Source organism: Urocitellus parryii, chromosome 9, assembly GCF_045843805.1.
Source record: "Urocitellus parryii isolate mUroPar1 chromosome 9, mUroPar1.hap1, whole genome shotgun sequence".
In the NCBI taxonomy this organism is placed as follows: Eukaryota; Metazoa; Chordata; class Mammalia; order Rodentia; family Sciuridae; genus Urocitellus; species Urocitellus parryii.
The window spans coordinates 59,667,597-59,684,785 of NC_135539.1; the positions used below are offsets into that span (position 1 = coordinate 59,667,597).

The window sequence follows — 17,189 nt, forward strand, 5'->3', positions numbered from 1 at the left end:
GCTGTTGAACAAGGTAACTCAGTGGGAAAAATAAACTTTTTAACTAGGATTTCTGGGGAACCTGGATAATTATATTAAAAACAACAGTAAACCCTCAACTCTGACCTCACCCTACTTGCTAATATTAACCTTAAGTGGATCACTGGCCTAAATTAAGAGTTATAGCTAGAAAAGCTCTAGAAGAAAACAAGACAAACACATATCGACATTGGATTTATATGTATTGTGTACATAGTGTAAAAATAAAATAAGAAATTTATAAAATAAATTCTTATAAAATAAGAAATTCATAAATCAAATATCAGGATTAAGAGATTAATTTAAAAACACTGTAAAGAAAATGAAAATAGGGACTGGGATTGTGGCTCAGTGGTAGGGCACTTGCCTAGCATCTGTGAGGCACTGGGTTTAATTCTCAAAACCACATATAAATAAATGAATAAAATAAAGATCCATCAATGTCTAAAAAAATTAAACAAAAAAGAAAATGAAAATACATGTCTATAAAAGGAAGAAAATACTTTCACAACACATACACGATGAGGAACTTGTACCAAGAATATATAAAGAAATCTTACAATTCAATGATAAAGCAAACAACTCAGTTAAAAATAATGAGAAACATTTGAATTGACATCTAATCAAATATGATGGGTGGCAAAACCATGAAAAATTGATCAACCACATTAGTTACTAGGGAAATGTAAATTAAAATCATGATATTATACAAGGACACATCCACCAGAATGGGCTACAATAGAAAACAATAGATCACATCATTTGGCATAGGAATAGGGCATCTAGGACTCTCATACTTGTGATGAGAATGCAAAATATACAATTAGTTTAGAAAGTTATCTGGAAGTTCCTTTAAAAATTAAACACAAACCTTCTGTAGTTACCTATAGCCCAGCTGTTCTGCTCCTAGTTTATTTAATACCCAGGAGAAACAAAAACATATGCCAACACAAAGACTTAAACACTAATATTGAAAACAGCTTCATTTCTAACAGCCCCACACTGAAAACAATACAAATGTCCATAAGGAAGTGAATGGATCAGCAAACCATGGTGTCTATATAGCAGTGGAATAATGATGTTATCGAACTACTGATACCTGAAAAGACATAGATTGATCTCAAAATAATTATGCTGATTGAAAAAAGACAGAAAAAAGAACACACAATGCAGATTGCAACCAGAAAATGAGAACTAGTCCAGAGTAACAAAGCAAAGAAGGGGATATTGGGTGTGGGGCTTGCATGTGGAGGGGAGGAGGCAGTGGAGGAGAGAAATGGATTACAAAAGAACACCAGAAAACTTTTGTGGGTGATAGACACGTTCATTAGTTTAACTGTAGCAATGGTGCATATATATGTCAAGACCCATCAATTGTATATTTAACTAAGATAATAACCTCTGTCTGCTCAACCATGAATCAAATATCTAAAATTTGAAATTCTAGTAACTATGAACCTGGAGTATATTTAAACTGGAGTTCCCTAGATAACACAGTTGCTATTTACTATGAGCTCTCATAGTCTCATGACCAGTACTTCTACAACAGTCTTTCTTACATTTAATTTAATTGTGAGTTTACATGTTGATTTCCCACTCTGTCCCCTTCGGTTCAGGACTTGAAAGACACCATTTCTAGTCTAGCACAATTCTAAAACATGTTGATTATCTTTGTTAACCTAGGAAAGGCATGTTTAAATAAAAATAGAAAATGTAATGAGACCACCAACCTCTGAACAAGCTCAAAACAATATTCCTTGTTCCATGGATTATGGCTTCTACTTATTAACTTTCCCTATTGCTGACTTCCACTGACTTGTCCTATTTACCAATCACCCTGCATTAACACCTAGCCGTCCTTTGTGTATTGCCTTAGAATTCTCATATTATGGCTTAATAGCTAGCTAGTGTCTGTGTCAGTCCAATAATCCAACGGATTCTTCCTAATTTATTGGCACTAAAGAGGGCATGCATATGTGTATCTTCTGTTACTTTTACCAATTTTCTCACCAGTAACCCTTAAATTGACCACACTCATCTTCCTCTTTGAGCCCCTGCAGTAGTAATCTAGAAACAGAGAAAGGGTTTACCTAGCTATGTAGTAGCAACACAAAAACCTCTGCAACTTGAAAGAGAGAAAACAATTCATCCCTATCTCTTTGGCTGAATCTTGGATTTGAGCATAATCTGCTTTCTCAATCCTCTTTGTTGGGATGGGATGGGGGCAGCCTTTCCTCCCTTTCTCTGGGATCTCTCCTTGGTGTGCTGGAGCTGGTTCAAAGGAGCTTGTGGGAGCTGACTGTTAAATTTTGGGGAATATTGTAAGCAGGTTGTTAAACCACTGGTAACTTGAAATTGGCCAAGATGGCTGACAACTGTTACCTTGGGAAATTAGACATGATTTTATTCCCACCAAGATTTTATGCAAATGCTCTTGAGTTTTTATATTTTGGCTAATGTGAAAAGCAGAGTTTGTGCCATTTTGAAATCATTCTTGCCTGAATACCAACTTAGTCTGGAACAGTAAAATTGCCATACTTTTCCAATTAGAATAAAGGTGCATTGTGAAGTATGCATAGTCTTTAAAGCAATTTGTTTTAGTGGCATACATTCCTCAGTAAATTGTAGTTGGCTCCAATTTAACTCAATATTAAAAGATGTCAATCACAATGTTATCTAATTTTACTGGTGAAGTAGCTGTAGAAAATGGCTCTTGACCTTTAGCCACTGTTATTTAAAACCAAGTGAATACATTATAGCAGACACAATATTAGAAGGAAAAAATATTTCTGGCCAATTTACAATTGGAAGACAATACTCAAACTACTTAGTCTCTGAGATTGCTGTGTTCAAAGACTTATTTTTTTTTCCTTTTTTGAAGTGGGTATTGAGAGTTGAACCAAGGCACTCAACCACTGAGCCACATCCCCACCCTTTTTTATTTTTTATTTTGAGATAATGTCTCATTAAGTTGCTGAGGCTGGCCTTGAACTTATCGATCTTTCTGCCTCAGCCTCCCCAGCTGCTGGAAATACAGGTGTGCAGTACCACACCTGGCTCAAAAACTCTTTGTAGTTTCAATCCACTAGTGAAGCATTATCTCCTGATACAATAAAAGGAAAGAGTGTGGAATAGAAAAGGGAGTTTTCTTTTTATAAATCCTTATTCTTTCCTACTGAAAAATAAATCCCCTGTTTTAGAAAACTACGTTTGCCACAGTACATCACGATTATAAGCAGGGAGCATGGATGTATTAGAAAATCATTTGGCAGGAAAAGCTACCTGTATGCTACAAGTGTGGGTCAATTAGTGGGATAAATGTGTCTCTTCAAAAGCCTCCTGTTAAGTAGAATACTCCGAATCACAGCTCATTGCCTGCACATTTACATTTACTGTGGGTTTTCAGTTTACAAAGCACAGACCCTACCCTAAAATCTTGAAAGGCAGTTCCACTTAGGATATTACTTCTATTTTTGTGGATGACAAACTAAAAGCTCTGGGAAGGTAAACAGCTTGCTCAACATTACACTGTAAGTAGATGAGCTAAGAATTAAACTCCTGTCTTCTGATTCAGAGCCTGGCTCTCTCTCCAATATATCATGCTGCATCTCATCTATTTTCATAATGAAACTGAAAATTAATCCCATCAGAAAAATTTTCTGGTCCCAAGATACACAATAAATCACACTAAATAATGCAGCAAGTTATTTTCTAAAGAATAAATAATGCCTATTTAAATCATTATTAATAATACTCAAAATGAGACTCAAATTATGAATAGAATAACATTCTAAATTACACTAAATAAATATCAGAGTAAGTGTTTACATAATTTTTCAGAAATGTCTCTATGAAGATAAAGACCCACATATGTGACTAATTTTATCTAATTCAGATATAAATAGGGCTTTTTAAATACTCTAATCTATAGTTATTTAATTGAAGCATTAAATATTTATTGGGTAGTTATTATGTGCCTGGATGTTATCTTGGGGACTTTCATTTATTATGCCCATTCAAACAGCTGACCCACTGATTTAGTTTCATAACATCTCTTCGTGGTGTAAGCCAAACTCTTCTGCCCATTGAAATAAGTGGGGACAAACCAGGAATACAAAGCCAGCAGGATTCTGCATGATCCTCTGTGTAGATCAAAAAGTCTTTTGCAGCTGCTACCACACCTCTTGAAGAAACCCAGCTCCACATGAGAACAAATTCTGCAAATGAATATAATGCTACAAGATTTTCAATCAATATGACCATCTATCATTTCCACTGGGTGACACTTTTTAAAGGAAGGGCTGACGAGTGTACAAAAGCTAAGCAAAGAGACCTGAGGGGAGCCGAGCCATCACACTGACATCTCATCCCTTCGTGGTACATGATTTCGATATATATGGGTTTTCAACTCTGCATGATAGTAACTTGTGATCAGAATGCTGCGGGTATTGTCAATGGACTTGGGAGAAAGGGATCACAGACTTTTATCCACTTCATAACTTTAAATGTCCCTCAAAGTTAAATATTACAATGCAACTTCACAGACTAACTCCTAAGGAGACCAATGTACTTCTTCACAACCCCAGTGAAATCTCTAATGTGCCATACTGCATTATTCAAAAAGTCAGGCATTGATTTTCCAAAAAAATAAAAATAAATAAGAATAAGAATACTTTCTCTGTTCTATAAAATTAAATTCAGGGTATTGGTATTGATTATATAAGACACACGCTAAGAAATGCTGCAGGCAGTGACTAACCTTAGCCAACCAACAGTAACTAGTGTATCTTTTTATAAAGGATGGTAGTGGTGTGGGAAAGGCTACACAGATTGGTGAAGTACATTATGTGGAGCTAGTGACAAGATGGAGTGGGAGAGGGTGTCATGCCCGCCTCCCTCAATGGACAGGGACTGTGGGGTATGATAGAAGATGCAGTCAGCCCTAACTCCAGTCCACAGAATGATCCAGGGGGACAGATACTCCAAACTCCTCCCACCTTCTACTCTCCAGCCAATGATTCTCACAGGCTGACCTTAACCAGAAGCCAAAGAGCAAGTAATTAGTCCAAAGAAATCAACCCCAGGAGCAAGAGGGAAAAAAGTAGACCGGGCATCTGGAGGGGTAGCAAAGAATATATATGACAAATGGAAACTTATTGGTAGTGTTATTTCTTGGTATTACTTTGGGGTAATTGAATTTTACTTCAATGGACTAGTTGGATACAAGCAGTACCTCCCAGCAAAACACAAAATATAATTTTCAGTGTCTGTGAGTTCCTTCTTCACAAACATCTGCAACATGCAAACATATTGCCTGGCCACAATGAATGAATAAGCAAAGAATGAACTGTTATTTAAGATTTTCATATTTCTTCTTGTAATATGACCAGGATCATATTTTTGAAGATGAAAAAATGATGACCTACTTTTCAAGTTTATAGGAAAAAAATCTCCAGGCATATTGGAGAATATTTGGAGAGGAGAGTAACAACATAGTGATATTATTAGTCAATTTTTACAAATATTTTACATATTGCAAACAATCGCAGAGAACCAATAAAGTTAATACTACTCCATCCATCACTTAAATTATTTTATATAGTTAGAGTAAATCACAATAGTGAAAGAGATGGCATGGATAAAACAGCTAGTAAGATTGATTATTGATTCTTGCAGTGCTGGGGATCAAACATATGGTCTTGAACATGGTAGGCAAGCACTCTGCCACTCTAGTACATCCTCAGACCCTATTTTGAAGCCACATATACAAGGCTCTTAGCCCAGTGCCTCTCAAATTCTTCTGATTCACAGAGGCAGAGTCCACTCTTTCTTCCTGTTTCCTTAGCATCCCTGTATATTTATTACATACACCTGTAGTACTTATTCTTTTATTTTCATGAATTTATTGAATAAGCATTTATTGGACATCTGCCTATATATGAAATACTGTTATGGGCACCAATAACATGGTTCACTAAATATAAAAATCCATTTTCTTGCCAGGTGTGGTGGCGCATGCCTGTAATCCCAGTGGCTCAGGAGGATGAGGCAGGAGGATCTCGAGCTGAAAGCCAGCCTCAGCAACTTAGCAAGGCTCTAAGCAACTCAATGAGGCCCTGTCTCTAAATAAAAATACAAAATATGGTTGGAGATGTGGCTCAGTGGTTGAGTGCTCCTGAGTTCAATACCTGGTACAAAAAAAAATCCATTCTCTCATAAAGTTTATATTGTAGTAGTCAATGATGACAGTAAATGAAGACAATACATAAATTAATAGTAGGTTGAAGTAATAGATATTTTATGTGTTAAATAATATGAAGAAAATCAAGCATGGTAATGGGGTAAAAAGGGGGTAGAAACAGCATTGCAATTTATTTAGGGTGGCCAGGGTTAAGGGGTACTAATTGAGCACAGATTCTTGTATGCCAGTTTTGGCTGCATGTATTTTAGAGCTGTCATTAGGTGCATATTTATTTGTAATCGAGAAGTGTTTCTGATAGGTCAATTCTTCAGTCATTCTAAAATCTCCCTTTATCTCTAAACATATTTTTGTTTTAAAAGTCTATTTTATCTAATGTTGGTGTGGCCACTCCAACTTCCATGGGGTTGCTATCCACATGTTATATCTTCTTCTATCCTTTTTCCTTCAATCTATTGCATTTTATAGTATTACATGTGTCTTCTGTAGACAGCATATGTTAAATGTCTTTTAATCTAGTCTGGGAATCCCAGTCTTTAGATTGGGTTATTTAATCCCATTCAAATTTAGTATTCTTATTTTTTTTTCTTTTTCCGCATTTTTTCAAATTGGAGCACTATAGTTGTGTGTAATGACAGGGTCTGTTGTCACATATTTGTGCATGCACACAATACAACACAATACAACAATACAGCACAATACAACAATATCATTTTGCCTACAACACTTTCCAGCTTCCCTCTCCCTCCTTCCTCTCACCCCACCCTTCCTCTACTGATCTCCCTTTGATTTCCATGGAATCTGCCCCCCACCTTTATTTTCCTTTTTCCTTTCTATCTTCCACATATGAGTGTTCTTATTGGTGTAGTTATATTCATATCTATTTTACTTTTTTGTCTGCTATGTTTCATGTCTTTTATCTTTCCTATTTTTCCCCCTTACAACTTTCTTTTGCCTGAGTGAATCTTTCTGATCTAACATAGCATTCTAATGTCTTTAGTAATTTTTAACTGTTTTAAGTGTTTGCTATATGATTTACTATATACAACTTCACAACAGAATCAGCTTCATAGTTATATTATCTCAATGGCAGTGATACATAGAAACATGCTCCTTGGGTAAGAGTTTCAACCATGCCTACTTTGAAAAAGCTCCCCAGTGAATGAGACCTACCCCTGGTTAAGAACTTAGCACACCTCTCCCTACACAGACACCATAGTGCCTGCTATATATTTTCTGACACTAAAATTTAGTATATGACCGGAATACAAAAGGTTTCAGATATTAATAATGAACTATGACAACCATTAGCCACCAGCCATGACCCTACCAAGAGCAGCCACATGATCTTCCAAATTGCAATTAGGGTAAACACTATGCAAGATAATGCTTATGAAAATATAGCCACATTATAGAAACTTAAAAAAAATAAGCTAACAAAATTGAGAAACGTGTAGTATTTTGGAGACGGATCATTCTGAGTAGCTTCACCATATAAAATCAAATGCCTTTCTCTTTTTAAATAATTGACCTATAAGTGAGCTCTCATTATGAGTGGTACCGCAGAGCTATGAAAAGAGGAGGTCACAAAGTCAAATACTGCTTGGGACTGAAGGATCAGGGACCACACTGCATACTCCCATGACTGACCAGATGGTAGTAGGCCTTGACAGATGACCACAGTTCCTTGTCATGTGGACCACTGTAAGTGGCATGGCACCTAGTTATGACCAGAGCAAACAATCCTAGAGACAGCAAATCAGATTCTTGTATGACTTAGCCTTGAAAGTCACACATCCTTAGTTCTGCAATATCAGAACTCTGAGTGGCAGGGACTTCAGAACTATGAAAGATGACCTTTGGGACCATCTTGGAGGTCTGGCTAACCACAAATAGTAAATAAATGATAACTTTAACATTGCCTGGTATACTTGAAGATTTTGGAAACAGTTACAGAGCAGCTTTCTTTTCTATGTACCACCTTCTAAAACTGAAAATAATTCCAATGATTTCTCAATGACTATAAGTAAGTGTGGTTGTTTTTATTGTCATAATCTTTCCATTAAAGACTTATTTCAAAGACCAGTTATTTAAGGAAGCATGAGGAAGCCTTCTGATGTAAATATGTAATCAACTTTGGAGTCTAACTAGGAAGCTGGTATTTCAATTTTCTTCTAAAAGAAAATTCAATTTTATTTCCAAGAAAAAAAAATGATTAAAGTAAAATCTTACACTATTTCAATCTCTAGCATTGTAAAATTTATAGTAAGTAACCTCTGATCAACTATTAAGGAATTGGGATTAGGATTGTGCCGATTGTTCTTCAATATCAACAGACATACACATACACACACACACACACACACACACACACACACACAAACACACCCAAGAAAAAAATTTTTTTCATTTTTTACCCTTCAGGTTGCCTGACTTGGAACAAGTCATAATCTTTAAACTAAGGCAATTAGATGTCTTTTAAAATATAAAATCCATACACATTCACAGTAAAAACAAAAAAAATGTATACAGATTACAAGAATTGAATAACTAACTATTCCTTTGGGTTCTCATGTACTCTTTAAGGTAAAGATGACTGCTAAATGACTTTTTATCAGATTTAGTGTGACTTTTGTTTGGTATAAATGCAAAAAGATTTCAGAAACTGCTATAATGGTCTCCACGCTAGCTCATGTGCCTCCCAAATTAAAATTTTATATCAGCAAACACAGCCCTGATTTGATTACCAAGAGAAATCTAAGATGTGAAGAATCCTCCACGTTGGTAGATGGGCTATTTGGTGTTCACTTCTTATTTTCTGGCCTGTTTCTCTCCACTAATAAAAGTAAGGGGTGCTAAATTTTGGAGCATTTAAAAGCTGACCAGAAAAGACAAGTTAAAAGGTCAGAGGTAAGCAGACAGACAAAAGTATGTAAATATATCACTTTAAAAAGCCTTAATTAAGGCACAGTGCATTGAAAGCTGAAGAGAATCAAGCCATCTCTCATTTTAGGCCCCCAAAGATCTTTTCTTTGACCAAATCCTTCTTCCTGGCAGACAACTTGAAATATAGGGACACTTGCTTTGTTAGCAGGCTGTCAAGTGATATGCTCACACTCAGGCTTTTTGAAGTCTGATCTGCCATAATTTACGCCTCTTCTTTCTGTGCAGTTATTCGGGTCATGTTGTTCTCTCCAGGATAATGAAGAATAAAGAATATTTAGGGCCCGTCTTCAACTCACTTCACGTTTCACCCTACATCACAGCACCTTCCCACCAGCATCTATACGCCACCCCATGAAAACAACTGCTCTCAGAAAATTCTACCGTTTTCAGTCATTTTAAATGTAAATGCATGAAAGCAGCTCATCAAATTTATATATCACCAGGGAGCCTGTGGTTCAAGCCACACCTAGGCAGTGCAAGGCCAGTGTTCCAAATCTTCATTCTGAGTGTGGTTTACCCCCACAAAAGCTATCTGAATTCAAGTGGGCCTTTTCATGCCTTAGCAACTTTGCATAAAGTGGCTTACCCTCTGTTCTGGAGAAGACCTCTGAATCTTTTCACTAGAGACATTATTTAAATTGCTCAAGGTTTCAAAAAATATACTGGGTTGCTGTTGTTAAAAAAAAAAAAAAAAAACTCCTTCTTTGGATGATCAGAATGATCCTGCTATTTAATATATACATGGCAGATGTGTCTGACTGCCCACCACTCATTGGTGCTCCTTCTCTATTGCATAAAGTTGTTTCTATAAGCAGCTGCCCAGCTAAGCACCACACTCCCCAAAACCAACCTCATGTAAACTCCACTCACATGCTACTGGCCAAAACCAGTCACATGAGCCCAACATCTAGATGGACCAGACCTAGCCCACAGAATGTGGGTGGTGACTAGTTATTGAATTCCCCTCCAAGCTGTGTGGAGGATAGGCTTTCATGTTATCTTCCCTTTGCCACAAGTCTGGGCACCACTTGTTGAAGATGGCTGCACTGGAACAGCTTCAAAAGGAGCCAGAACCCTTAAGTCAGAGTGTGGGGGAAGAGCCACCTAAGAAGAATTGCTAGATCAAGAAGGATACTGAACCCTGGGTAGCAGAAAAACACTTGTGTTAAGACATTACATTTTGTGAGGTTTTGCTAGAGTAGTACACCTACTCTGACTAAATGGTAAAATCTAAACAGATGCAACTGTACATTTGCTTGAGAGCTCAGATTCTTAGAATAATAATGGCAGAGGACCACCAGGCCAAGAAAGCTCAGCAAAAGCTATAGTTTGGACCTTAAACTGCCCCCCAAAGGCCCATGTGTTAAAGAGTTGGTTCCAGCTTGACATGATTGAGAGGTGGGAAATTCTTAAGGAGTGGGATCTAGTGCAAAGTTTTAGGTCATTGGGGACATGCCCTCAAAGAGGACTGTGGGAACCAGGTCTCTGCTCTTCTGTATTGCGGTCATGAGTAGAGTGGCTTTGTTCCACATGCTCCCCCTGTGATATGCTGTACCCCCACCAGAGGTCTAAACATAATGTGTCTGTTCAACCATGGCCAGGAACTTCCAAAACTGTGAGCCAAAATAAATCTCATTTTTTTTTTACAAGTTAATTTATCTCAGGAATTTGTTACAGTAATGGAAAGCTGATTAACACAGCAAGAGAGGCAGAAAAACCCAAGAAGGGGAATTGAGTTCATTTCCTGGGTCAGCACCTCTGAAGTGTCTGCTCTTAGAAAAATCACTTCATTTTTCTGAAGCAATAAGGAATAAGATAGACAGCTTGAACATCGATAGAGCCATTTAAAAAAAAAAGTCGTAAGCAATAAAAATTGCAAACAATAAGTTGGCCATACTGAAAAATGAGCAAACTAGCAATGATAAGATGGCTACATAGCACTCTTAATACAGTGTAATATTTCATCGGGGAGATAACCTAGTGAAAAGAATGGCAATGACAAAAACCCATAGAAATATCCAGCTTTTAGGGGAAAAGGAGAAGGTAAAAAAAAAAAAAATCAGAAAACAGAAACGAAGTAAGAGAAGGAGTCAAAGAAGGTAAAACTGATTTCCAAAAGGAGTTGAAGTTTGTGGATTTATACATAGTTTTTAACACCTAGAAGTTAGAGATGGCACAGAAAATGTTTTAATGACCTAAGAAATTCATTCATTCCTTTGTTCATTCAACACGTTTCCTGAGCAACTAATTGGTGCTCAGGCTCATGATGAGCACCAGGGATAGAACGGTGAACGAGACAGTGTTCTTTCTATCTTGGAGCTCGCTGTCCTAAAAAGAGAATAAATAATCACAATCCATAACATCATATTGCACTGGATGTCCTAATGGCAGAAGCTTAATTTTCTTTTATTCAAAAATGCACCAAGACTAGCAGAGGAAAGAAAAAAAAAAAACCATTTCCCTCCCACTATAACTGTCTTTCTAAATTCTATTTTAGCAACCTGAAAGGGACAAATTGGCTGAAGAAAGAGAAAATTCTAAGTCTTTACCAGACCGTGACAAAAATAGGGCTAAATAATTATTTCTAAGAAAATGAAATTACTTTTTTATCACCATCCACTGAATGGCTTTCCCAATTGTCCCCTGTAAGTCCATAATGGCGCTCGTTGCAGAACGCACCATTCCTGACAATAGACGATACAACTGAAAAAAATTAGTCTCCTGTGTGCAAAATAACACTTTCACAACAATGGGCAATTCAAGCCTGCTCTCTCTAGACCTTTGCCGCAAAGAATACCGGCTCAGGCTAATTATATGAGCTAGCTGAAAATTGTGTGCATAATGGAAAGGCAACCCCCTAAAGAGTAGCTGAGAAAAGGTCTTCCCATCAAATTCAAAACAACGGGGAAAAGAAAAACCCAAAGAGCAAACAGGACAGCATGTGCCTGGGCATTCTCATTAGCATACTGCCCTTAGCTGCTGCTCTTGATGCACACAAAGGAGCGGTAAATTCCCTGCCTTGAAAAAGAGGCCATCCGTGATAAGAGAAGTCACCCCGAGGATGACTCAGTGCTTTGCCACATGGGCACACATGGATCATTCTAACGTTGAAGACCATTGTCACTTTGTGGAGCAAACATGGTTCATGTCAATGAAAGAAATGAACAGAATTAAAGGCAAGTGTCAGGCTGATGTGCACGCTGGGCGAGCACTGACCGGGGTCCACAGGGGTATGCTGGAGCAAACCTCAACTGTTCCCAGTTGTACTTTTCAAGCCTCCTTCACATCACATCTGATGGGTGAAAGGTAGTGCAAGATATTTGGCAGAAGAGTCACTTAGGAAAAGTTTGACTGGGTCTTGTAACACCCACACACCCAACAAACAACAGGTCCAATACAATCAAAACAGACATAAAGCACCATCCACAAAGCATGAGCTCCAGACAGTCTATAGGAACCCGGGGTCTGGGCAGGATCCACAGCCAGCTCAAACCATGGAATTTTTTTTTTTAATTTTAGATTTATAAGGCAGTAGAGAGTGTTTTGACATATTATACTTACATGGAGTACAATCCATTTCAATTAGGATCCCATTCTTGTAGTTATACATGATTTGGAGTTACACTGGTCGTGTGTTTGTGTATGAACATAGGAAAGTTATGTCTTTCCTATTTCCATCCCCATTCCCTTTCCTTTATTCCCATTTGTCTAATCCAATGAACTTCTCTTTTTCTCCTCCCTACCCTCCCTTCAGCCTTTGGTTTGGGGGATTGGCTTATTTCACTTAGCACGATGGTCTCCAGTTTCATCCATTTACCGGCAAATGCCATAATTTCATTCTTCTTTGTGGCTGAGTAATATTCCACTGTGTATATGTACCATGTTTTCTTTATCCATTCATTTGTCAAAGGGCACTAGTACCCTTCAAACTGTCGAATTTAAGGAGGCCTTAATGAAGGGACTGTTCCCAAAGGTTTTGGGCAGGATGAAGGACTATTAATAACTAATCCCTAAATTGGAGACAGAGAAAAAAAGAGAATGAAAATAAGGGGCAATAAAAGAACAGGAGAGGGAGAAAGAGATTGAATAAAAGTCGTGACCTTTTTTTTCCCATAACTTCATCGAGGATATGGTTAACCTGCAATAATGACAGCAGGAGAGAGCTGTTTTACCTTCTCCACCTCTCTCTAATCTCTTTCTCATGCACCAACTTGGTCAAATCCAAAGATAAAATGATGTCAAAAGAGCCCAGAGTGGAGCTGGGGTTGTGGCTCAGAGACAGAGTGCTCACCTAGTATGTGTGAAGTACTGGGTTTGATTCTCAGTACCCGATATAAATAAATTAAAAAAGGCCCATTGACAACTAAAAAATATTTTGAAAAAAGAGCCCAGAGCATACTGATGAAGTCCACTTAGGCCAACGTTTCTGGGCAAAGACAAAGACTAACCCACAGGGAAGCAGGGTAGGGCATTTGGTGGGGTTAACGGAAGGGACTCATCACAATGGGTTCTTTTATCAAGCTTAGAGCTCATACAAAAATGCTAACAGGTCTCCCCTTCCATAATAAATGGAGCCAATTTACAGGCCTTCGTTGTTGAACTGCACTAATTCAGCTCAGAGCTCAAACCTAGAATGAAGCATTTTAATAAATGCAAGAGTCTAGGTAGTCAAGAGGTTCAGACAGAGAGGCCTGGGACACCAAGGGTGGCCATTCCTGTCCTGTCTTCCCACACTGGGCCTGACCCAGAACAGTAGGTGGTATCTCTGAGTGAAGTTCAGGGGATTCTTCACACAGCAGAATTTAAATTATGAAACACTTGTTTCTTGTACCCAAGGAGTTTCATAGCCCATGTGCCATTCTCCAGGGGCACGTGCCTCCTGGGTCACGGGTTCCATTTACTATAAATGCTCCCTTAGCCAAAGGTCAGCCTTCTAAGGACAGTTGAAGAATAAGGCGTCTTCCTTCAAGCAAATGTTCTAAATCTACTTTCCTAGAGTTTCACTTGAAAATCAGGTTAGATGAGGTTACTTACTTTGGTTTCATTTCCTCTGGTATCAGCCTCCCATATCCCCAGGGAAGGAAGTGAACAGATTACAGGGGGCTGCTTCAACTCCTTCCTCCCACAAGCACTAAAGCACTATTTTTTTTAAATTAGAAAAGGAAGTGTGTGTGTGTGTGTGTGTGTGTGTGTGTGTGTGTGTGTGTGTGTGTGTAAGAGAGAGAGAGAAATATGGAGGAGGAAGGACCCCTGGATGATGAAATCAACGATACCTTTTAGCTAAACAAGCTTCTAAATTTGTCAAACAAGCATACAGCAAACTGAAGCTCAGGTTACTTTTTTCATCCATTTACTGGCAAATTAAAGGCATAGCCACACGCCCAGCACCAAATGCACATCCTTTGTCCAACATTGTTAGACCCTGCTCTTTCCAGGTACCATCAAAACACATCGGATTCTCAAGCCAACAGTGGCTCTCCCTATGTGTGAAGCAAGGAGCTGGATTCACTTGCCCTCAGGTTGAAGAAGAGATAGTGGGCTCTCTCATGCAGATTGTAAACCAAAGCAGGGAAGTCGGGGAGGGCTGTGGCTGGGGATGTACCACTAACCTGAAATTGTAACCAAAATTCGTACAAGGAGGCATTTTTCTAGGATAGTGTCCAGGATGAATATCATATTTTAAAAAGGGTTGGGGGCCTTTAAAAACACTACACAGTATTTCTTACTTAGTGAAGATTTAGGGACAGATAAGTTGAGGTCCATCTCCAGGGTGTGACCCAGCTCTGGGCCATTTGGTCCCTGGTCCATCCTTGTCACCAACAGGAGCTACTCAGAGCCCAATGTCAAGCCTGAACATGAATAGAGTCTTATTTTCTAAATGATTTCAGAGATGTTTGGGGACGCATATTTAAAATTAAATTAAATATGTGAAAAGTAGAACTTACCTTTTCGTTCTGTTAAATAAAGAATTGAGGTCAGATTGCAGATTTTTGCATTTCTCTGTCAGTTGGAGTGACTTCTCATCCAGATATGTGCTGTTTCATGAAAGAGATTAAAAGAAAAGATTGATTTAAAATGAAAGTGTATAAGATATTGTTAGACAAAATCAGATTTAATTGATAAAGGGCATCCAAATGAAGTCTGACTTTCATTCCATTATTGGATTTCTCCAGGGAAAAGGAAATTGATATTTTCACCTCTGAGGAGTCTAAATTAAAAAAAAAAAAAGAAAAGAAAGAAAACAGTTTACACTATGAAGTAAAGCTGCAAAAATAAACTTTGTTGAAGATGTCATATTTCCAGGTTTTCATATTTTGAGGTTAATATTTATAATGAACAGGTTACTACTGAACAGATTTAATTACCACCTATGTAAATAGTGTTTATTTTAAAAAGATGTTGTCTCAGGTAGGAAGCATGCAGATCCAAAAGATTAATAGTTCTTGACTAAAGAACATGGGTAAAGCTGACCTTATAGCTGTGACATAGGACCTGGTGCTCTTACTTTTTGAACTTGGAAAATTAAGGTAGAACAAAACCGAACCCAAAAGTAGACTAAGGACATGGGTTTTGGAGCCTTGGACACAATAAGGCGCTTGGACATGGGCATGTCATTTAACTGCCCCAGGAATAGGCTTCTGCATCTCTAGTGCAAAGATAATGGTCCTCACTTCATAGTGTTATCACCATGATGTATACATCCCACACAAAACATTGTAAAGCACCTGACACCAGGCCTCGGACAAGCAGGAGCTCAGAAAATACAGTATCACTTTCTTCAGATGTTAAAAATATGCACACAACTCTGACTTACTGTTAATGCCTTTACTGAGTTACACTGAAATAACGTCTTAAGCATCTACTATGAGCCGGGGATCTAGGGTTCTGATGCTTAGGACACAGAGGTGGGGGAAAACAGATATGGTCCCTTTTCCTAGTGGAGCCTGCGGTTTGATTGAGGAGAAAGGTATTTATTAAACAAATAACCAAAAAAATGAATATAGGAATATCAGATGTGATTAGTAAAGTTGAAATAGAGTGGGTGGTGTGGAACAGAGGAACATGGAGACTTATTCATTATTCACACTGAGGGGTCAGAGGAGGCCTCTGACAGGGTGTCATTGGGATGGAAATTCCAAGGACAATCCAAATGAGCTAGGTGAAATTTGAGAAGTCGGTGGAAGTGGTGAGAATGTTTCAGACAGAGGCAAAAGCATATGCAAAAGGAAAAGCCTAGAATGTTTGGGGAAAGGAAAGAAGGACATTGAGACTAAAGGAGAAAGAGCTATGGAATGTTTGGAAGGATAAGCTAGGGCCAGACCCTGTAGGCCTAAGAAACTAAATTGAAGAGCTTAGAATTTATCCTAATAACAAAGGGGAGCAATGGATTTTTTTTTTTTTTTGACAGGGAAGTGGTGTGACTTAATGTATATTTTAAAAGATTCACTGTGACTACTTTGCAGAGAAATGAGTGGTAATAGGACTGGAAGGGAAATGGAAAAGTTAGGAAGTTAGGGCAGGATTTCAGGAGAATTGTGATGGCAGTGAGTCTTCCTACTCAGGATAGAGTAATGCTTTTCTATAATGTAATAACAAACAACACCAATCTCTCAGTTGCTTTGTAAAGCAAAGGGTTTTTTCCTCTCTCATAAAATGCTCACTGCATGTATGGGTAGCCTTGGGGGCTGCTGTGTCCCATGCACTTAGAGATTGTGAAGGTTTTTAATTTTTTGTGCACTTGATTGGACTCAGGAGTGTCCAGATAGTTGGTTAAACATGGTTTCTGAGTGTCCCTAGAGAGTATTTCTGTAATAAATTAGCATTTGAGTTGGTAGCCTGAGTAAAGAGCATCCACCTTCACCAATGCAGGTGGGCATCACCCCAGTCCATTGAGAGCCAGAATAGAACAAGAGAGAGGGAAGGATAAATTCACTCTCTTTTCTGGAGTTGGGACATACAACTTCTCTTGTCCTCCAATATCAATGCTTCTGGTTCTCAGGCTGTGAGATCTAGACTGGGACTTATG

The 17,189-nt window shown here is 38.2% G+C and overlaps 1 protein-coding gene across 1 annotated transcript in view; it reads right to left on the reverse strand.

The window, feature by feature from the left end:
• The window catches only part of St8sia6 (ST8 alpha-N-acetyl-neuraminide alpha-2,8-sialyltransferase 6), a gene marked incomplete at its 5' end in the record, with an annotated part of 118,678 nt that overhangs the window by 44,617 nt on the left and 56,872 nt on the right, over positions 1–17,189 (reverse strand). The window contains one exon of the mRNA XM_026407738.2: positions 15,109–15,198. Within this exon, the coding sequence (XP_026263523.2) occupies positions 15,109–15,198 (90 nt within the window). The remainder of the gene's footprint in view (positions 1–15,108; positions 15,199–17,189) is intronic.